The 23,449-nt window shown below is 33.5% G+C and overlaps 1 protein-coding gene across 2 annotated transcripts in view; it reads left to right on the forward strand.

Annotated features, from left to right (window-relative positions):
* The window catches only part of LOC123671391 (ubiquitin carboxyl-terminal hydrolase 34), a 31,155-nt gene extending 8,244 nt beyond the window's left edge, over nucleotides 1–22,911 (forward strand). For both annotated transcript variants that reach the window (XM_045605225.1, XM_045605226.1), the window contains exons 19-50: nucleotides 8–221; nucleotides 637–982; nucleotides 1,038–1,226; nucleotides 2,925–3,222; nucleotides 3,457–3,611; nucleotides 3,668–3,895; nucleotides 3,950–4,126; nucleotides 4,826–5,143; nucleotides 5,226–5,394; nucleotides 6,802–7,028; nucleotides 9,267–9,470; nucleotides 9,545–9,717; nucleotides 9,771–9,937; nucleotides 10,000–10,220; nucleotides 11,927–12,231; nucleotides 13,147–13,273; nucleotides 13,388–13,575; nucleotides 14,546–14,675; nucleotides 14,731–14,892; nucleotides 14,999–15,178; nucleotides 15,234–15,380; nucleotides 15,520–15,784; nucleotides 15,869–16,128; nucleotides 19,023–19,213; nucleotides 19,266–19,443; nucleotides 19,752–19,988; nucleotides 20,104–20,338; nucleotides 20,400–20,632; nucleotides 21,615–21,818; nucleotides 21,872–22,009; nucleotides 22,061–22,301; nucleotides 22,405–22,911. In XM_045605225.1, coding sequence (XP_045461181.1) covers nucleotides 8–221; nucleotides 637–982; nucleotides 1,038–1,226; nucleotides 2,925–3,222; nucleotides 3,457–3,611; nucleotides 3,668–3,895; nucleotides 3,950–4,126; nucleotides 4,826–5,143; nucleotides 5,226–5,394; nucleotides 6,802–7,028; nucleotides 9,267–9,470; nucleotides 9,545–9,717; nucleotides 9,771–9,937; nucleotides 10,000–10,220; nucleotides 11,927–12,231; nucleotides 13,147–13,273; nucleotides 13,388–13,575; nucleotides 14,546–14,675; nucleotides 14,731–14,892; nucleotides 14,999–15,178; nucleotides 15,234–15,380; nucleotides 15,520–15,784; nucleotides 15,869–16,128; nucleotides 19,023–19,213; nucleotides 19,266–19,443; nucleotides 19,752–19,988; nucleotides 20,104–20,338; nucleotides 20,400–20,632; nucleotides 21,615–21,818; nucleotides 21,872–22,009; nucleotides 22,061–22,301; nucleotides 22,405–22,637 — 6,740 coding nt within the window. In that variant the 3' untranslated portion in view covers nucleotides 22,638–22,911. The remainder of the gene's footprint in view (nucleotides 1–7; nucleotides 222–636; nucleotides 983–1,037; nucleotides 1,227–2,924; nucleotides 3,223–3,456; nucleotides 3,612–3,667; nucleotides 3,896–3,949; nucleotides 4,127–4,825; nucleotides 5,144–5,225; nucleotides 5,395–6,801; nucleotides 7,029–9,266; nucleotides 9,471–9,544; nucleotides 9,718–9,770; nucleotides 9,938–9,999; nucleotides 10,221–11,926; nucleotides 12,232–13,146; nucleotides 13,274–13,387; nucleotides 13,576–14,545; nucleotides 14,676–14,730; nucleotides 14,893–14,998; nucleotides 15,179–15,233; nucleotides 15,381–15,519; nucleotides 15,785–15,868; nucleotides 16,129–19,022; nucleotides 19,214–19,265; nucleotides 19,444–19,751; nucleotides 19,989–20,103; nucleotides 20,339–20,399; nucleotides 20,633–21,614; nucleotides 21,819–21,871; nucleotides 22,010–22,060; nucleotides 22,302–22,404) is intronic.
* Nucleotides 22,912–23,449: the final 538 nt, after the last annotated feature.

The raw sequence follows: 23,449 nt of genomic DNA on the forward strand, positions 1-23,449 counted from the left end.
TTTTCAGATGTCAGCATGGCAGCAATGCAATATATAAATAGCTATTATATGGGTCATAATTTACAACACGAAGGACAGTTCATGAGACAGTGTATGACTCATCTTAAAGCTGCTACTGAAGATTTAATATCTTCCGGAGGTGGAGCAGAAGAACCACCTTTACTATGCATTCAAAGAGCACTCTTGTTGATGAAGAGTCATCTGGATGCATTTAAACGAAGGTAAAATTTATTTTTCCTACAACTGCAATGAAAAGTAGTGTATTCTTCATAGCTCACTGAATTTCAAAACTATGTATTGCTCATGCTGTGGGAAATATTATTTCTCAGGGCACTTTGCCCACACCTCGCTTGGTAGACCAATGAAATTGGGCTTTAAAGTTAAAGTCGTTTCTACGGAAACACAATAAATTAGCACATACAGTCAACGAAGGCCATTTTGATTTGAATCAAATCCATTACTTGAATCATTGAAATTTGTGCAGTTGCAGGAAAAGTATAGTGTGCAACATGTGGAGAAAGTCCTTTTCTCGCCTTTCAGGCTCGTGCCACAAACTTCCACACTCGCGAGAAAAGTTGGACTTTCCCCATTTGTTGCATTTCTGATGAATTGACTATAACTTAATTTATATCGCAGGTATGCTTACCATTTGCGTAAATGGGCCTTAGAAGGCAAAGGAATTGGCAGTCACTCAGCTAGTTTAGTGGAAAAATCTGGTTCTCCAATTAGGCTAGTTATACAATCGGGTAGTTCTACTGAAAGATGTTTCCTAGATTTATCAAGTGCGGACTACGTTGCCGAGTTACGAGCGGAAATAGTGAATTGGTGTGAAAGTTTGTCACAAATGAAGAACCAAGATTCTGATAATAGTCCAACTGTGAGAAGCGGAGAAACTTGGATAAGAATTATCACCCAGGGTCAAGAACTGACCATAGATTGCGATGAAAAGACACTTGGCGAAATGGGTTTCAAAGATAATCAGGTAGGTAGCTGCTAGATCTTCTTCAAATTCAAATGATTTAATAAATACTTTTCAGATGATTTATATTTCAATTGGAGTTTCAAGGAACATGAAGAAAAAGGAATTTATGGATTCACCTTCTATGCAACCACCTCCTCCAAGGGAATCCATACCGGCTCTCTTATTGCTACAACCTAATTACTTCGAACAACTCTTTTCCTTAATGCACACTCTGAGCTCAATGAAAACTCAAATAAAGGGAGGGGTAAGATTTTCATTCAAAGAATTCGATTTATTCAATTGCCTTGTGTCACACCCAGAAGGAATCATTTCGTCTAATTCATTTTTCGCGACAAAATAACTATAATAAGTGCTTTCCAGTCAGGTGCGTGTCACTCCGGGGCGTGGCGCACTAGAGCCACACCCCCTGAATGTAAACAAACCAACAAACCTAGTTTGAAGTTAGCCAGTTATCTCGTAACTTGTATACCGGATTGTTCATCTGAGTTAAAAAATTCAAGTTGATATGGGCATTGCATATAGATTATATGTATAGTAGTGCAACCATTATAAGTAGATTAAACCATAGTATAAAGAAGGATAGTAAGACAGTCCTAATGTTAAAGCGATTTGAAGCGATTTCGAGAGCCATCTGGTGTTCACATTGTAATACTGCAATAAAAATGGTCTGTAAAGTGGCGACCTCCAAAAAAAATGCAGTTATTTTAAGGAACTAATACTTTTCTGCCGGTACAAGAAGATAGGAATGAAGTTTTCTATATTTTCGTATATCTACAGAACTGTAATCAACTCGAACAGACGTTATTGTAGACTTAACAATATGAAAGAAGACCGAGACAGTGGCGTGTATAGTCCATGTTATTGATTTCTTGATAAATAACGCTGTTGCTTTGTGTTCAGAATTTTTGTACAATGGCTGTAGCGAATGGTCATTTCGAAATGTTCCTTCCAAGGTGAATTTCATTGATTTCATAAAGAGTTGACTATTTTTTCAATAAGGTTATTGTGCATTTCTGAAGAAAGATCCAATTTTCAGTGGGTTTTGCCATAGTATGGTTTTGCTTGCACAATAACCATTAACAATAATTTGTAGAATAAACAGACATTATGTCTCAGCTAAATTTTTCAATTTAAAATAATTCAGCTATTGGGGAATAAAAAATAAAATAGTCTTTTCAAAATTCGTAGGTATTTATTATTTCGATAGAATACAGTTTGCAGGTATGGTAGGTAGTTGAATGAATTTTATTCCAGACTAACGCCGAAACAAAGTATATACAATATACATACATGCGAATAATACCAGAATTGAGAAAACAATCAATCATTAATTTTTCGATATAATCACGTTCGAAAAAACTTGAAGAGGCGATTCAAATCCGCCCAACTTTAGTATCCGCCACTGGTTTAGATTCCAGGGTAGATTTAAAATACAGCGACATCTATATCTATTGGGTCAGCACCATCTGTTATCGAGGTACGTCTTGTCCGAAACCTAAGTATGTACCAGAATCAAGCTACGACATGCTTCGTCCTGAAATAAGCTAAGACGTGCACTGGATGGCAAATCCCCAGCGACATCTATTGGTGCACTCCACGCCGTCAAATTTTAACCCCGTATGGTTGGATTACTATCCTTCTTTATACTATGATTAAACATACACTAGGACAACGTCTTTCGAATCCGATTTAAAGTTCATCAGCAACCATCAAGGAGGGAGTAGCAATATTATCCAAAAATCTCATCTAGACAAGTTATATATTTCTTTTTCTTATCAGTAAAATTTCCTTCAAATGCTACCGTTTATTTTTTATGTGTAGGACCAACAAATCAAGTTGAAAAAAAATTCCTTCTTGGCATAACACTTTTTATTTCACTGAATATAAATATAGGGTGAAATATTGAAATAATTTTCAATGTCTTTTATTTTTTTTTTCTTAGAGACATATTTCCCACACAAAGGGTCAAGTGCTTAGTAGAAGGGTTTGGGATATTTTAAGCATGTTACCTACAAGCCCAACACTTTTAAGTGGGTTTCTAAAATTGGACACACCACTTATAGAATTATTGAATCCATCCAGTGCTCAAAAACTAATGTACTCCCTTTACATCGTTGAATCACTCTGTTTGAATGATTCTCATTCGAAAAATTATGACAGTGAAGAAACTCAGAATTCTTGGGTTGAAAAATTCATTCAACATGGAGGATTGAGGCATTTGTTCGATATATTCAAATCGGGTAAGTTCACAATAACTTTTCGTTTGTTTTGAATCCTGATTCAGTTTTAACATCCGCTTTACTTCACTTAACAGAGTAATTAATGAATAATGAAGTCGACGTAAATTTGTGGCTAATTATTGAAAGGAATTGGAAAATGTAATTTTAGAAATTCACCTCTGGAATCCTACTTCTATAGTATTTGAATTTCAGTTCGCGTGTTATATATACATCTCTGACATATTTTATTCACAGGTGTTCTGCAAAGAGATGGAGGAGATGGTTGCGAATGGCAACAAGACTGTTTAGCATCTCTGTTAAAGACTCTGTATCATTTAGGTGTTGCACAGTGGACATCAGATATGAAACCAACAAGAACTGAGAAAATTGTCATTCCAAATCTCAATGAGGTGAGTATATTACTTTTTTCTATTACATATTTTTTACATTTTATTATTTGTCCCAGACGATGATCAGCATGATGGATGTGAAAACGACATTACCACAACTAACGAGCATTCTAGAAGAAGCATCTCTGCCCAAAGATGTCAATCAATATAAAACAGGGTTATGGGGAAGAGCCCAAGTTGTTCATTATGCCTTGGGACTTTTGGTATCTTGGTTACATTCCAGCGAAGAAGCACAAGAAGCGCTTTTCACAATGCCGAATTTCTCAATATGGTTGAAAAGATTGGTACATACTGAGTCAATATTCGGTAATATTTAAGATTAAATATTTTTTCTTTAGGTTTTGGAAGATCCTGAACCGGCAGTAAGAAGAGAAGCGTGTTCGGCTATTTATAAATTATGTATGGGTGTTTCTGCAACATCAAACAATGCAGAATACAATTTAGTAGCTCCGATGTTGGTCAAGCTCTTACTCTATTTGGAAAATGCAGAAAATCTGAGGCCTACTAAAAATGAGGTACAGTGAAATATTTATTAAAGAATTTATTTATTCAATATATAATTCTACTAATCATCTATACATTGATGTTCCCATATAATGAATATGTTTTGCAAAAATTAGTATATGTAATGTAAAAGTAAGAAACACCTATGAAGAATGTGTCATTTTATAATTTTTAAGTGATCTATTGAATAATTTTGAAGATTCTTTCGTCTTTACTTCTTCTGGTAAGTTGTTGTATTCCTTTGCAGCCTGATAAATCAGTGAATTTTTGGCTCTATATGTTCTTATATTATCTAGATTTCAAATATTAATATTTTTATCAGGTAGTATTTTTTGATGGACAAATCCATAACTTAATAATTGTCTAACTTTAAAAAAAATCCTTTTCCATGTATCTCTTACAAAGCTTGGATTTTTCACTTTAAATTGATTGTTAAGGGTTCAAAAAGTTTGAAATGACTCGTTTATTATCACCTGGCTAATCCCGATTCCATGTAGATTTTAGTAGTTACCCCAAAAAGTTAGATTCAAAATAAAATATAAAAACAAAGTTTGAAGAAATTAATAGGAAGAAAAGACAGAAAACCAGGCGGACAGTAGAATTATCATATAATAGGAAAAAAAATTAGATCAGCGGGTAGATTGAAGAAATGAATTAATAAATAATATTTTTGAAGAGATAAATGTTTATACCTTGTGGATTTGTTTTAGATGCAAGTTGCGGAAGATGGTAAGGAACCTTACGGCCCTGCTTGCAGAGATTATTTTTGGTTAGTTTCACGCCTCGTTGACAGCTTACCGGAAGAGTTGGTCAAGGAAAGTATCGAAGATCCCCAAACATGCATCATCAACATCAATAAACTCTGCTTCAAAGTGGGAAAATCGATAATGAATAGGGAATTCCTGGAAACCAGACATAGGACCGTGGACGATGATGGTCTTATCGGCCTATTGAATCTATTAACTAATCTCATGAGATATAAACCCCCCTACAAAAAGAGTAGAGCTGCCCAGGAGCTCCTAAATGCGGTATGAGTTCTTCTGTTATTGCAGAAATAAATCATTAGGATACCATATTATTGAACACTTATAACCCGAAATTTGCTTGTAGGTTTTCGAATTTCTCTTTGCCCTGCCCAGTCCGAAATTAAGGCACGTACCTAAATGCAAATCAGCCAGAGCAAGATCTTCGGCATTCGATCTGTTGGTAGAATTCGTTAAGGGATGTCCAACAAATTACACCTTCCTTCATATGAAGTTGTTGAAACAGCATCAACCAGGTAAAATTATTTGAATAATCTGAGATGCATAGAAAACCTGGTGTGTCTACTTATACATGTAAAACTTTCAGTCAAAACGGGAGATTTTTCAGATTTATACCTACTTGATTTCGAGGGATCGCGGTCTGTTTCAGATGGCGCATACATCGTTTGCATTTGACATTTCTATCAATTCTCGACTCTCGTGAACCTTTCTTGGGGGGTTAATCGAAAAAAAAATTTTTGAAGACAACTTTTACTCATATCTGTAATGTTAGAAAAAGAAGTTTGATAACGAAGTTTGAACCAAATTACTCGAAATAATTTTTTTTTACTAATTCGGTTGTTCTTACCTTATACTGGGTGTTCTCAAATTAGAGTAACGAAGGAAAATGAGAAATTATTTGGATAATTTTGAGACAAAAAAGTTTCATGAATATGAGCCCCCAAACGCTTTGCTTTCAATATACAGGTTGTTTCTAGTGTGTCATACTTTTTGTGATGCTTATATCAGTTTATCAAATATTTATTAATCTTCGCTACAGATTGGGTAAATATATACCAAAACTTATAATTAATTTATTCATTAGAGCTTACTAGCTGGATCTTTATAATAATTTGGATTTTCCTGAGGATTACTAGAGATTTTTTCTCGGAATCGAAAGCAGATACAACAAAACTGTAACAAACCAAAAAGTGTAGTACTGGACCAGAGTTTTTTTCTACATTTTCTAAACTAACAGCCATTCACCAAAAAATAGTTTTGGAGGAAGGAAGCAGGCATCCTTCCAAAAAAAATATCACCCTGTAGATTTGCATTCGAAAGTTGCATATCACATGGAGAAAACTTTAAACTGGAATATCTATGGCCAATTCAAATTAAATATCTTGTGAAGGGAAGGTTATACGAGAAAAAACCTAAACTTTAACACATGTATCTCAAAACAAAATGTTTGGGGACTCATGTTATAGGACCTTTTTTCTCAAAATGATCTGGAAATCTGTCATTTTCATTTGTATCTCCAATTTAGGAACACCGTGTAATTAGCCCCAGTATCCCCCCATTTCTACACTCTTGTCGTGAACTTTGAGTATAGAACAATAATATTTTATATTCTATGGTCTGTCATTATATTCCATTCATTTGATTAAAAATTCGATATGAACTGAATTGTAATTTATTGGGAATGTTTGCAGTAGCTAAAATCAGCATTTCTTTCTTAAACGGCACCAGGCAGATAGCGGGAATTCGAAAAATTTTAAAGAGCGTCACCTTACAGATCTCTGGTTAAGCTGAACACAAACAAAATCGAATCATTGCATACACCAGGTTTTCTATGCATCTTAGAATAATCTCATTATTTCAGTATATTTTTCTGGATACAATATAATTTTTCTGATTTCTCAACAAATGTTCCTATGATCCAGGACCCCATTCTCCATATCCTTGGGATTATTGGCCTCACGAAGATGGAAGGTCGGAATGTGGTTATGTGGGACTAACTAATCTTGGGGCTACATGTTACATGGCATCTTGTCTGCAGCATCTCTACATGATGCCACAACTAAGGGCTTCTATTTTAGCAGCAGACACCGATCATGCAAAGCATGAGAACACATTGAAAGAATTGCAGAAAATGTTTGCTTATCTCTTTGTGAGTATTTGTGACTGTTATTGTATGTATTAAGTGATAACAACCAATTATAGTTGGAATATATCATTTTTGGTATACATCTTTCTTAGGCTTCCATAAAACTTTGATCAACTGATCAAGAAACTCAACAATTTTTATTAGAAATCTATGGTTCAACCAAGAATAAAATGAGATTGAACAGATAAATTACGTGAGAACTGAGACTCTCACTATGCAATGATCGAATAATAAGTTGATAGCGCAAAAAGAGAGAGAAATCGCCTCTAACAGAAAGGTGACACGCACGATGTTTACACCATGTGACCAGAGGCCCAACTAGTCGATCGATGTTGTTTTGATTGGTTGAACCAATTGAACAATTTTAGATCACGTGATTTGGCTTCCCTTATCGTTGGTTAAGATTAAAACAACTGAAGAACAATCCCATCAAAAAAAAATTACTCTTGTACCAATCTCAGTGAGTTGGTGTAATTATCTTTGCGCTCTAGGCATCATGAGTACTTCAAACAAATTGTCTCTTGCAGACAATACCTTACTTTCACCTAAGGTGTGTTTGATTCATTTTTTCCAAAATAAACCTTTGGAATAACCTGAGAAAAATAAATTTTTAATCCTTCCTGAAATTTCCACTGTTTATATTTCGGTCCACCGTCCAGACCTTTTCTTGGAAAGTATGAGTGCTATTTTTATGAAATTTGATAACAATAACGGGTCCAATGGACTAGTTTCCATTTTTTTGTTAAGGATTAATTCTAAAAATTTAAGTAAAATGAAACAAAAATGTGGAAGAATCATTGAAATATCTCTAGAAATTAAAAAGTTATGGGACTTTGAAGTTGCGCTTGGAAGAATAATTTCATAATAGTCTAGTGTGTGACGTCACGCCACTTACACAAGGCTGGTATTCGCAGAGTGCTTACGAATTCATTGGTGTACAATCACTTGTGCCGTTCGTGTCGTGTTTTGGTCGTTACACGATGGCTGAAATAAATAAAAAATCCTACAAATATTTGTATTGTGCCTATGTGTGCAAGCACGACAATTAAAAACCCCAATAAATGGTGTTTTCATGAACCAAATGACATGAATCAAAGAAAGAAGTGGTGCAAATTAATGATATGACGCCCGTCAATATCAAGTCCACTTAGATAGAATTGATTCATACCGGATTTTATATGGGCAGTAAACATTACTTTTTTCTCTTTTCACTTTTACTCCTCACATAAATATGTTTTGCCATTGATAATGGATAGACTTCAACAACCAGTACTCAACTACAAACTGTTTATGACCCATGATGAAGCAAACTCAAAAGTAGATACTTACTTGAAAAGTTTAACTCCTTTTATTTCAGCACTGACATAAGATGGATTTGAAGAAAAAAACTCTATCACTGCGAATATATCTATTTTAGGCAAATTGTCACTTTGTCCTTTCACGAAGCCTTCTTCCATTATGGTGACATAAAAACAAAACTCGAGTTAAAACTACACTGTACTAAAAACTACAAATGGCACGAGAGCCTTGGCGCGGCTAAATATTTAAACGTAATTTATGGTGTAGCGATTACAGGCAAGTGGCGTGACGTCACAGACGAGTCGGAGACCAAAGACGTTCCGCGCTAAAATACGTAAATTTAAATAATCTATTTCTCACTCATTTATTGATGGATTTTCAAAATTTTTTCACTGATTTATCAGTTTTGCCTTATATTTTAATTCTATCGTGTCAAATATAGAATTATCAACATCACTAAACTAGTCCATTGATTCTTTCAGTTCAGTAACACTATCCATGATATTACTTTTACTTGCTAAGCGGCCCAAACTTACATACCAATTTTGGTCAGCATCAGACAATTAATAGAACACAAGATATGACGATACCAAGAATTTCTCATTTGCGCAAAATCTTTATCTGGTATTTTATATGAAATCAAATTTCATTAAAATCGGATGAGAATTTCAAATGATAAGGCTGTTACAAGGATAGCGACTCAGACAAGAAACTAAAGTTTTCAAGATGGTTTGAAATGCGTTTTACATATTTTAATTCCACAATTAATCACAATACTTCCACAACTAAGGTAGACTGGAAAGTAAAAATTTATTGCTTGAAAACTTAACAGCAGGTGTAAAATTTGAAATATTCCAATTCTCACTGGATGTTCTTAATTTAATATCACTTAGTATATTGAAATATATCGACAACAGATATCATTAGACTGATTTATTTCAGGAAAGTGAAAGAAAAGCCTATAACCCCAGAAGTTTTTGTAAAGTTTATACGATGGACAATCAACCTGTAAATACTGCTGAACAAAAGGATATGGCTGAGTTTTTCATTGATTTAGTAAGCAAACTTGAAGAAATGACCCCCGAATTAAAGAGTGAAATCAAAAGGCTGTTTTGTGGTATAATAAGCAATAATGTTGTTAGTTTGGTAAGTCAACTTTAACTTCATTTATATCGTATAAATTTACAATTACCAGATTAAATATCAATATTTATTTGTAGGATTGTGACCACGTTAGTTGTACATTGGAAGAATTTTACACTGTACGATGTCAAGTGGCAGATATGAGAAATTTGTATGAATCCTTAGATGAAGTTACAGTAAAAGATACGTTAGAAGGAGATAATATGTATACCTGTTCCCAATGTGGAAAAAAAGTCAGAGCAGAGAAAAGGTACTTATCAATTCTCCTATTTTCTTCAGTCATACTTAAGATTTGTTTTTCAGGGCTTGTTTCAAGAAATTACCTCAAATTTTATGTTTTAATACAATGAGGTATTCGTTTAATATGCTGACCATGCTCAAAGAAAAAGTGAATACTCATTTCTCTTTTCCTATGAGGTTAAATATGGCTGGATACACTGAGAAAGAGTTAATGACCCAACAATATAAAGGTAAATTTCATCATGAATAATAAATTTGTTTTATTAACTGTAAAATCATCTTAAATTTCCAGAAGAAAAAGCTAAACAAACAGAGAATGAACCTGAGCAGTTAGAATATGATCTGGTAGGAGTGACTGTACACACAGGAACCGCAGATGGGGGCCATTATTATAGTTTCATTAAAGATCGCAGTGCTGGTTCCAGAGACAAATGGTTCCTCTTCAATGATGCTGAAGTCAAACCATTTGATCCAAACCAAATAGCTACTGAGTGTTTTGGGGGTGAAGTTACTGTAAGTTGATACTCACATGTTATCTTTTATTAATAATATGATACTTCTGCCCATTCAATTCAAAATTACTCTCTTATTTTTTTTTCCCAGTTTATGTTTTAAAATCAGTAGAATCTAAAAATCAAATAAAGCATTTCTCAAAAAATAAAAACTATTTGCATAAAAACATTGCTTCTCCTATCATAAGAAAATTATCAAGAAATCAAATTTTGAATAATGCATATTTCTCCAAACATTTACTTCATTGGACTTCAAACTTGTGTTTGTGTGCATTTCTCAACAGGTTCTACTTCAGAGTGAGACATTTACAAAAATGACTCTGATTCAAAATGATGAAACTGCAATTTGAGAGCATGTATATTGAATTTTTTCGAAAATTATGTTACTATATTGATCTATTGCGAATATACATAAAGTCTACTAATGAATGAGCTCAGCATCAGATTAAGTAAAATTCGTGAATTATGTTGTCATTTCGAGGATATCCAATCGCAAATAAAACTGTTAGATGATGATTCATCTAAATGGATAATGACAAAGCCGTGAAATTACTGAAAATATTTGTTTCAATTTAATTTTTCCAGCTCAATCACTGTTATAAGGGGTGTTTTTTTTAGAGCTTATAAAACTTTAAATTGCAATAAAACAACGATGGATTATTCGATTGACATGAATTTTATTTATCCGCAAGATAATCTTGTGGCATTACATTTTAAATATGATTTCTGGCATACGACCGCCATGGCTGGCTCGGATGTTGTCCAATCTGGACGTCCAATTTTCGATGACTTTTTCCAACATTTGTGGCCGTATATCGGCAATAACACGGCGAATGTTGTCTTCCAAATGGACAAGGGTTTGTGGCTTATCCGCATAGACCAATGACTTTACATAGCCCCACAGAAAGTAGTCTAGCGGTGTTAAATCACAAGATCTTGGAGGCCAATTCACAGGTCCAAAACGTGAAATTAGGCGGTCACCAAACGTGTCTTTCAATAAATCGATTGTGGCACGAGCTGTGTGACATGTCGCGCCGTCTTCTTAGAACCACAGCTCCTGGACATCATGGTTGTTCAATTCAGGAATGAAAAAGTTAGTAATCATGGCACTATACCGATCACCATTGACTGTAACGTTCTGGCCATCATCGTTTTTGAAGAAGTACGGACCAATGACTCCACCAGCCCATAAAGCGCACCAGTCAGTTTTTCTGGATGTAACGGTGTTTCGACATACACTTGAGGATTAGCTTCACTCCAAATGCGGCAGTTTTGTTTGTTGACGAAGTCATTCAACCAGAAGTGCGCTTCATCGCTAAACAAAATTCGCTTATGAAAATCGGGAACAACGGCAATCTCATTTTAGGCCCATTCGACGAATCTACGCCTTACTTGATGATCGTTTAGTTTCAATTCTTGAATTGCCAAACCAAACTGAGAAGTGAGAATAAACCTGTCAAGTGGTTTATTCTCACTTGTTGCTGTTAAATCGGTCGCTATCTTGAACAGTAATGCCAACTTAAAGTTATATACCTCGAAAAAAAACACCCTATATTTGTTTAAAAACACATCTAAAGATGAATCTCTATCTAGCACAAGTAATAATATGAATAATTATAATAGTCCTAAATGACCATAAGGAAAATAATCCGAATAAACATATTCTTGCTTAACTGTCATATTAATATATTTCCTTTTTTGTTTCAGAGTAAAACATATGATAGTGTGACTGACAAGTTTATGGATTTCAGCTTTGAAAAGTCGAATAGCGCCTACATGCTTTTTTATGAACAGTGTCCTGTGATAAATTGTGATAGTGCAGAATCTGCATCCTCTACTTTAGAAACTAATGAAAATTTATATTTACAAGCTTCAAGCACTAGTGCGACTCCAACGCCCAATACACCCACCACACCTACTTTGGAATTAAGTAAAGAATTAGAAAATTGGATTTGGCAAGATAATATGCATTTCATTCAAGATAAAAACATATTTGAACATACTTATTTCAAGTGAGTATATATACAATTATATTTAGAAATTTGTTGTTTCTAATAACACCTAGAAAAAAATCACATTTATACAATGAGCTTTCAAGAAACAAAACACCAAAAAAGAAATACTCTCCTTACAAGATTGTACAAAAAGGAGCATACACATAAAAATAAATAGGAAATTACTCATCCTATGCAATCGGCTGAGACTCTCTGTTTTCTCTGGTAGGCTGCTACCAATTACATTTTATACTTAATGATAATAATCAATAATTTGATCTTTCGACCCTAGTTAGGGGTTGTCCATTAATCACGTGATCTTTTTTTAGCATTTTTTAAACCCCCCTCCCCCATTGGTGATACGTAGTGAGGTTTAAGACCACCCCCCCTCCCCCTTCTCAACATCACGTGTATTTTTAGTACCTACAACGAATCTTAAAATTTTCTGAATATTATCTTAATTTAAATACAGGTATAAACTATATTTCTTCTGAAATTAAGGACCATAATAAAAATGTCTACACCAGGTTGCAAGTTTTTTTTGATTGCCATAACAATAATAATAAACGAAGAGTGTAATCATAGGAAAAACATGTATTGTACTAGTACATGAATATATTTAATGTAGTCAAGGTCACTACACGCCGCGCCGTGCCGCTTAATATTTGTTTAAAAATCGCGCGTTTGACGAAAAAATAAATACACATGATATCTTACTACACCCCCCCTCCCCCTTGTGATATTTTCGTGATTTTTATCAAACCCCTCCCCCCCCTTTCAAGCCTCACGTGATTAATGGACAACCCCTTAGTGGGTTGTCCATTAATTTTTATACAATTTTTTACAATTTTATAGGTAAAGCATGTTTACCTATAAAATTGTATCAATTAATTATTTTCCCTTCAATATTTTTTCTATAAAATTCTTTTTCAGCTTTATGTGGCAAATATGTGGCTATATACCTCAGACGATATTGCCAATAGAGCCTAATATAACAGAAAAGGCAACTCAGTTATCTACTTCTTTCTTCATCGAAACCTTCATTCATGCCAAAGAAAAGGTAAGTCGTGATCATTCAGTATTTCACCTCCTTTCTTTTTTTGATTAATGAAATTTCTTATAAGATAATGTGATTCTCTTTTTTTCATATTCTAACCTTCTGCTTTTTGTTCAGCCAACTATGGTACAATGGGTAGAATTAGTGACGAAACAATTCAACGCTTGTGAAAAAGCCTGTGATTGGTTCTTGGACCATATGTCAAAAGATACATGGTGGCCGGTACAAGTACTTTTGAAATGTCCTAATCAAATGGTTAGACAAATGTACCAAAGACTTTGTATCCACGTAATACAGAGACTTAAGTAAGTTGTATCTTTTTTTTTTTTTCTCTAATTTCTATTAGTATTTGTTCCTTTGATGTTTAGTCGCTTCCATAGACATGCGTATTATGATAAATATAGTTTCCAATATTATTCATTTAATGTTGGAATTTATGGGATGAAGAAACTCTCAAATGATTTTGTCATTTATTTAGTGAATAAATATAGAACTAAGATCTGCTCGTCTGTTACATAAAATGTATTCGGAAAGGTAGGATATGCAACGTTATTCCAGAGAATATTCATGGTTCAGTGGAACAGTGCAACAATCAAAACAGCTGCGATACGAGTGTTCTCTTTCAATGGCGAAGTGGGGATGGTCACAGCGAGTCGATGAGTCGAATTAGTGGTTCTCTGACCGTTGGAGGAGTTTAAAATAATACGACAATTTCATTCCATTGTATGTGAGGAATTTATTTGCGACAATGAACGACACAAATAATTTCCTCTATGAAAATGAGTATTTAGGTTCTTTTTCGTCATAACTGATTTGAATATTAGAAAAAATCTACAAAAGTAAGAAATATAATGGAACACAAAATCAAATTCTGAAAAATGCGAAATTTAAATTAAATGTTCAAATAATCCACCTTGTTGACCCATAAAGTTGACAAATCTATTATCTATTTCGTTTTTTTTAGACGATTTTCATTAATGGTTTTTTGGTGGTTTATAAATCTTTCTATACAGTAGCACTATACGTTGACTAAGCATATGGTGTTGATGTGGGTTCAACAAGTTCTGAAAATTGTCTCCACAACATCATAATCAAGAGCACTGAATTATTCAAGGAACAAATTCAACTAAAAAATTACATGTGATAGGGTTATGTTCTGAACTCATATCTAAAAATTGTTTTAATGATTTCAATTGTATTATATCTATTTATATTTGCAATTTTATTATTATATCATGTATAACTTATATACTATATGAATTTTATTATTATTAGGGGAACTCATTCAAGATTCTACCTGCAAATAGATGATGATGTTCCTGAAGATGAGAGGGATAATGTTGATCCTGCAAAGATAGGAAACGCATCTTGTGTAACAAGATTTATAAAAACTTTATTATCACTTGTAAGAAACTTCTGCCACATATTTTAAATCAGTTTTATAATTACTTAATTTTCAGATGGAACATGGTGCTAAAGCTCATCTCAAACATCTAACAGAGTATTTTGGTTTTTTGTATGAGTTCAGTAAAATGGGGGAGGAAGAAAGTAAATTCCTTCTTGCAGTAGGCGCTATTAGTACCACAGTTAACTTTTATTTAGGACAGAAAGCAAATGATTTTGTACGTAAATAATATGTGTGGTCCAAATTGACGGCTTGTATATCAATCAATTAATCATATTTATTTCCATTTAACGAGGAAATTGAATAATTTATTGTGTTTCTAGGTTGATGTTAGTGAAGGCGAAGAAGAAGAAGAAATGATAGCATTGCCAACAGATAAATATAAACCTGCATCCTTGGACAAAATGATTACTCTGATTGCATCGCTAGTTGAAAAAAGCCGAGATGCTAATATGAAAATAAACTTGAGTGAAAAAGACTACGAAGCAGTAGCTACAGGCAAAGTAAACCAACTCTAATCCCTATCTCTGCAGACTTTTCATCATCTTTTTATTTCAGGGATTCCCTTTTTTGTACCAACAAATAAAGGATAACATCAACCTCCATCAGACAAGAAATCTTATTCATTCTTTGAGTCGCAATAATAATCCTTTAGCTCAGTCTATAATATCGATGATTTCCCAAGCCATTTCTCGCCACTCTGAAGTAAGTAGGCTTTCAGGTTGTATTAAGTCTGATCATTATTTCTGTAAAGTTTTCTTGTTGTAACTCATTTTTATAGAACTATTTCTGAACATAAAATTAATTGATTGTTGTTTATGGTTAATATTTTCGCTTTTTTCAGACTTGTCAGCCCTTTTTTAAAATATTGACTCTCCTTACTGAAACTCCGTCTATAGCAGTTAGTACTTCTTCAAGTCAACCATGCTTCACACAGCTAGTTCTTCAGAAACTCTGGGAGGCAGCAGAAAGTTGCCCCTATACAGCTTTAGACTGGTTAGCGTTACAAGTAACAAGAAATAGATTAGTGCACCAATGGGTTCTGACTTCCTTGGACTCTTGGTTAGAACACTTTCTGATTGCTCACAACAACCAGAGAGTTAGGAATGGTAAGAAACTATTTCCTTGAATACAAACTGCAATGAGGTTTTCATGTGAACAGGGAAAGTCATTGACTTATGTTATTTTTATAGCTGCCGGATATCTATTGGTTTCTTTAGTACCTAGTACTCCCTTCCGTCAAGGTTTTCGGGCTACGCATCACCGTCTTCAGAGGGAAGCACAACTGACACCCGAAGCACAAGTCGTTCTGCACCAAATTTACAATGCCCTACTTAGGTTGTTAGCAGGAGCAAAACACTACACTGATATGCAACAACATGGTACTACAAAACTGACTACATATTTTGCCCTATTAATGTATTGCTGTATCGGTCGTACTGAGAAATTAATGGTAAGTATTCATAGTGGCATTTTAAATATTTAGGCTCGGTTCTTTCACCTCTGGTTGACTAAATTGAAGAGATGATTCATCATATTAGAAGTTTGTGGAAAACTTATCATAATTTTGATGCTGAAAATTTGGGGGTTCAGAAAACAATCTTTCTCTCTACAATATTTTCAAACCTTAACAACTTGCGGTTATACCGGAAACAGGCTACTACTTTCTCATTTCAAATGATACACCCAGTATATTATTACATCATTAGCAAGGGAGTGGTGTTGGAGTGTGTGGTGTTGTGTTGCGATGGTTTCCTACCTAACGAAGAGACGACAGTTTGTGTCTGTTATGGGTTACTCCTCTAAGGTTTTTGAAACCACTTCCGGGGTCCCTCAGGGTTCCCACCTTGGACCAATCCTCTTTTTGATATATATAAATAATATATCGAAATGCTTCGAGAGTTGTAGATTTTTGCTCTTTGCTGACAACTTGAAGTTGTTCATAAGGGTGAGGAGCATAGAGGACTGCGTTCAGCTCCAGCGTGAGCTCGATATGTTTTCGAGTTTTTGTCTGGAAAATCACCTGGTTTTGAATATTCCTAAATGTCAGGTTATCACTTTCACAAGGAATAAGTGTCCTATCAACTACACGTACTGCCTCGGTGGTGAAGAGCTATGTAGAGTAAGCCAAATTCGAGATCTTGGAGTAATTTTCGATTCCAAACTGATTTTTGATACTCAGGTAGAGGCTATTGTGAATTCCTCTAATAGGCTGCTGGGGTACTTGATTCGTCAATGCCGCCCATTTAGTGATTTGAATACTCTAAGAACTCTTTACTTCTCCTTCATTTTCTCCAAGTTAAATTTCGCTTCAACAGTCTGGTGTCGTCAATATTTGACTTACATAAATCGCATTGAAAGTGTTCTGAAAAGGTTTCTCAGATTTTTGAGTTTTAAATGTACTTTTCACCTTGTTCCTGGTAATACTGAAAACTATAATATCAGGCTTAAATTCTTCAATATGATCAGTCTTGATGATCGAAGGAAGGTTAATGATATTTTATTCTTCGTCAAACTAATTAACTTCAAGATTCATGACAGTCACCTTTTACGGCAAATCAATATTAATATACCTGATAGGAGACTGAGACGTGCTAATGTCTTCCATATCAAATTTCGAAATACCAGATGCGCCCAGAATTCGCCACTTCAGAGAATGACTCAATTGTGTAATAACGTAGAGAGAGATAGAGAGAGAGAGAGAGAGAGAGAACTTTATTGACTACACATCAAACGGCTATCGACCGAAGTCTTCCAGCCAGTAATTTACACTTCGATTAAATACATTTTATATAAAAAATATAGTAGTTGCAATATAAATACTATTCTAGGGATAGCAAGTGTTCATAAAGTGGGAGCGCTGGTAGTTTTGCCTTTTCAGTGGTTTCTCTATTATAGCGGTGTACTAGTGGTTCCATAATATTTCTGTTATTTTGGTTTTTGATAAATTTCATGCCCAGCCTATGCAGTTCCGTCAGTATTGGCTCCACTTCTGTTGTTTCATATAATAGAGTGTTGGAGGGGTTGTGTAAGGGATTGTTGGGATGTCTCAATTTTGTTATCTTTCTAAGGCAAGTTCTTTCTGATATTTCCAGGTTATTAAGTGGTAATAACATAAATGACCACTTTAATTTATTTTCCGCTAATTCGAGTGCATTAAAGAAATCCTTGAAAAATCACTTTTCATTACCATAGTTGGATATAAGTATGTATGTTTATTTTATCTTGTTTTCTTCAATTTTTTTTACTATATCTTATTGTTTTTATTTTTTTTTTTTCATTTCTTTCAAAATTTCATTTTTGAGTTGGGTTCAATGGAATCGTTTTTCTTCTTTTGATTATTATATATTGTAATAAAACCTCGAATTATGTAGATATTTGTGAATGCAGTAGTGGACTTTAAATAGTCTGTTGTATTCCTTGTCTGTAATAAATAAATAAAGGGCGGTTATAGCTCTTTTTCATGGAGGGGGTAGTAACGATTCAAAACCTATAAATCAGATACAGAACATTTAATCACCTCAGACAAACTTTGAAACATAATTTTTTCAAAAATTAATCAAAATGAAACAAAATATATAAAAGTAAATAATATAATAAGAAAAATACTAATAATAGTAAAAAAAGCTATAGACTTCCCTTTTTTGAGTTTGATTTGTGCTAAAAGGTTTTTGCTTTTAACGTATTTAGAAAGTTGTCATTGATTGCAATATTTGGGAAATTACTAATTTGAAATTATTGCATGAAATATTTTATGTGCACCACATTGCGTAACTTTTTTTTAGGGTTTCGATATTCATGGGGGGGGAGTAATTACCCCCATTGATCATTAGATAGATTAATTGATGACAATTTCGGCAATATGCCATAACTTGGGTATAGGGCTGACATTTTTTTTTATATTTCTCCAGAAAAAGTTTTTTTCATTGAAATAAACTTTTTTTATTTTCGATTCTGCCAATACATAGTATTATAAGACTGTTTGCGGATTGGACCAAAAATGTGCAGGGTATTTATGAGAAAATCATGAACTTGGACAACTCAAATTCATCAAAACTCAAGATTTTCAAATTACAACCTAAATTTTTCATTCTTTCGGTCAAAATCTTTCGTATAAAATGAGGAGGTTACTTAGGCAAAACTTCAAGAGTTATCAAAAAAAAACTTGAACTAAGGAAAAATCGCCATTTCTAACTGAGTGAAGTAGACTGTTTTTTAGGGTTTATTTCTACCAATAAATTGCAAATATAGTTTACCATTATTATAAATTTTTTAGTCAGCTTTTTAGGGTTGATTTCTACTAATAAATTGAAAATATGTTACATCATTTTCATTAATTTTTTTCAGTTTGGACAGTATTTCATGCAGCTATGGTACTTATTCCATCCTAAGCTATCGGAACCTTCGATACCTGCATATCACAACAAGCAAGCCCTCCTAGCGTTTTGGAATCATGTGTGCACCGACTGTCCAGAAAACGTGCTAATAATGTTACAAAGCACTCATGTGACAAAAAATATAGCCTTTAATTATATCCTGTAAGTAAATTCAACAAATGGTGGATTTTTCATTAACTGAAGTTTTTTTTAGTGCTGATCATGATGACCAAGAAATTATTATGTACAATAGAGCCATGCTACCGGCATACTATGGTATACTTAGAATGATGTGCCAACAGTCGAGAGTTTTCACAAGACATTTAGCGCAGCATCAAAATCTGCAATGGGCATTCAAAAATATTACCCCACATCCTACACAATATCCACAGGTGATTCAAACCTATCTGAGTTTCTAATAATAGTTATCTTGATTTATTACTTCGAACAATATGGAATGGAAAATTTTTTCACAAAGTAATCTATTTTTCTTTCGCCAGCCTAATTGATTATTGCGAATAATAAAGCCATTATATATGGATTATAGTCTAGTAGTACAACAGTAGTTTCGCGAAATGATTCTCAAATAGATGACTCTAATTTCTAATTTCTTTAAATTGCTACTAGAATCATAAAAAGGAATTTATGAATTCTTTGTCAATCTCATCATATTGGTAATATTTTGATAAATTTGATGCAGGCCGTGGACGAACTCTTCAAGCTTATGCAGTTAATGGTATTGAAACATCCAGAAACAACAGAAGCCGAACAAAGGGAAATATGTAGTTTTCGAAGAAACACTCTAATGACCTATCTTCAGTGTTTAGACGGCCGTACCAGCTGGGGAACACTTATTTCCGCTTTTAAGATCCTTCTTGAATCGAATGACGATAAACTCTATGTTGTTTACAATAGAGGGCTCCAAATAGTATTTGAGGTAATTATATGCCATATTGATATTGGTAACCCATACACCGAAAGGTAACAAATGGGATAAAGATTATATATATATATTGATATTGGTCTCGAATATTGTCAACTTGTGTTTTCAGAGCTTTCAAAATTTACATGTAATGTTACATGAAGCCACTGCATGTCATGTATCGGGAGATTTACTGGACATATTGTCTATTATGCATGACTTGATCAAATGTATAAGAACATACAGGGATTGTAAGGATGCAAGAGGAATTATTTTGGCTAGTAAAGACTGGATAGAAGTCATAAGTAAATTGGCCACTTTACTCAATACGTATAACCCATCTGAGCTTAGAAGCTTATGTATTGGTTAGTAATTCCTTTAGTTGTTTATTTTATTATCATTAAATATTATATATCTCTCCTACAGACGTTTTGAAAGAGTTTGTCCATGTCATGCCCTCGGATGCCTTGACAATTTTGGTGCCGTTATTGTCACACTGCCATTCAGCATTTCAAGATAATCAAGATGCTGTACCTTTGGGTCCCTACTTTCCAAGAAGGGGCCACTCAATACCAGTTGTTGCTGGGAAAGGAGGCGCAAGACCACTTCGACCCATGATTCAAATGACAGTTCCTCACAATCAACTAGAATGTGGTCGGGTTAGTATTTAATTTCTCTGATACACACAGCAGCTTAAAAGACTCAATATTTTCAGCTGAAAAAGTCTCAATCGAACTTCACCTCATTTCAATCATATTGAAATTATTAAAAAAGTTTGCAGACATCTGAGGAGATTGTATGAGCGATAAATATTGATGAGACTTTTTTAGCTGCAAATCTGCAGTCATTTAGAACTCCTTAAGAGAATTCGGACTATGTTTTTGTTTTTTCACGTGGTCTCCATTTCAATTTTCATGTTTTCAAATATTTTAATGATTTCTTTGATTTGGCTTATTTTTAATTGATATTATTAGTAGAGTTGAATAATCTTATCCTTTTGGAACTGTATAAGTAGAAAGTGTACTGTCTGACCACATACAAAACATGAAAAGCAAAAAATTTTGTAAAAAACTATTCATTTTCGACACAACATGTCTGAACAAAAAATGAAGACTACCTACAAGGATATCCAACAGGTGAAAAAAATCAGGGCATGCCATTTGAATAAATGCACTTACAGACACTTTTTAAAGGTTATTTTTTGAAAATTGCAGTGTCTTTCGGACCACCTGTAGAGTGATCTGTAAATTTGCAGAAGACTTGAAAACTTTTCAGGAATTCAATAAAAACAAATATTACAATTATCTCGAACAATTTTCAAGATATTATCTTTAAACCATTATATTCATGAAATTTGGTATATTTCAAAATCAGAATTTCATGGAGATTATAAGTATGATATAAATATTGAAATTCTTCATTTAAACACACAGGGTAGTATCGTGTTTCATCACTTTCGGACCACCTGCAGAGTCAAAAATAATTTAAGCTTATGCGCTGAATACTGTGAATTCTGTCAAAATTTAAATCATTCTCCTAGCCCAAAATTGAGTTATCAGCTGATCAAGCACTATTGACTCACCCTGTATATTATGAAGGATAAATAAATCAGGTAACTAAATATTTAATTTTATTTTTTAGGGTGCTGACTCCGAATATGATGAAGCTTTGGACAGGTTCTATCACCCATATCATGACTTCATAGATGTATTATTCAGACTTGCAGTCAACAATGACTCTGTTACTGAGCCATTAGTTAACTTAAGTGCTGTTGTTGGATTTGAAGCTGCCCCACTTCACTATACCTTCTTTCCCAAGTTGTGGCTAGATATATTAAATTCACCTGTAAGATTCTAAAAGTGTTTTATAAGTGAATGTTATAGCTTTTCTTTTTTCAGCACTTAGATCAAAAGTACATAACCACTTTAACAACTAGCAATTATTTAATTGATTATGTTGATGCTATATTATTGGATGAACGAATTTCCCTCACAATTGATGTTATTTATAATTTCCTAGTTGCTGTTTTTCCTAAGGTAAGCCGGATTTTTTCTCAGAAGTATTATCTACAAGTAACCTTCTTTCAGATTTCCGAACATGTTTTAACAGAGCAAACTTTGACTATGATCGATAACACTGTTGTTACTCTTAGTGAACAAGTTTCGTCTTTAGACATACAAAAAAATGCACAAAGGCTTTCTGGTGATTTAAGAGCTCTTATATTAGTATATAATAGTCCTGAAGCTGTGCCGCCCCCTTTATTGAAATCCACATTAAAGCAGTTACAAACTAGAGTTGCGGAAGAGTTGGGAAAAATTCAATCTAAAGGTTTGTACCATCTTTATCTCATAATTATTCAATCTTTAAAACCTCAATGATATGATGATGATTCCAATATTAGAGTTTTATCTTGATTATAATTCTTTTTCAGAAATGAAAGAAGAAACTAAAAAGATTGATGAGCCTATGCCAAGTACATCAAGGGATCCAAGTTTTGAAGAGTCTCAGACGGAGAAGTCGTCCACATCGAAATGCGATGGTGACAACAATATTTTAAAGAATTCTGAGGAGAGTAAGAGAAGCCAACCCATTTCTTCAAATAATGTGAAGTTATTGAACTCGGTCATTAAAGATCTTCTAGTAGTGGTTGAAAAAAAACTGTGAAGTTTTCATACTAAATGACTTGGGTGTAATTTTCTAAATGTTACTTGTAGAACAATATTTTTTTTATGTCCTACTTCATGTCGAATGTATTTAATTCAAAATGTATATTAAAGCTTTAAATTATAAAATCATATGGATAAATATTATGAATGCAGGGTTTCTTTTTTTCACATTTTGTCATTAGAATTAAGAACGAAGAAATATATTATGCTTTTAAAATTCTACCATATAACTGTTTCATAAGACTGTTAAAATAAAATATCTCTTTTTGTTATCTGAATTTCATTTATGTTTTTGTAATACTAGTTCATACCAAACGTTATATCCAGTAAAACTCACTGATTAGAGGTTCGAGGTCAAAATCAGTCTCTGGCTACTGTTTATTGAAATTTTTAAGAGAGTAAGATCTATTAGATGCTTCTGGAGTTATACACATGAAATTTTGTTTTCTCAATCATTGAAATAGTACTCATCCAATAGAATCGGTAGCAGAACGAATGTTCAAGTGAAATTTCATGAGGATCAAACCATTGGGAGATTCAAAAATTTGTAATTTTGCAATAAATTAATTTTTAAAATTTTGTTCTAGATATTTTCATACGAAATCGTGTTCTCTAGCTAGGAGAATCAATGCGAATAGTAACAATTTCCATACCAAGACAACATAAAGGTTTCCGATTTTTGGATTCTACACCTTTCACTCAACAGATAGATAGAATTTATTGGTCTCATAATATCAAATGACATAAGACAAGTCAGAATAGGAACAAATTAAAAATTTGAATTTAAAACTGAAACCAGAATTTACCTTA

Source organism: Harmonia axyridis, chromosome 1 (assembly GCF_914767665.1).
Source record: "Harmonia axyridis chromosome 1, icHarAxyr1.1, whole genome shotgun sequence".
Taxonomy (NCBI): Eukaryota; Metazoa; Arthropoda; class Insecta; order Coleoptera; family Coccinellidae; genus Harmonia; species Harmonia axyridis.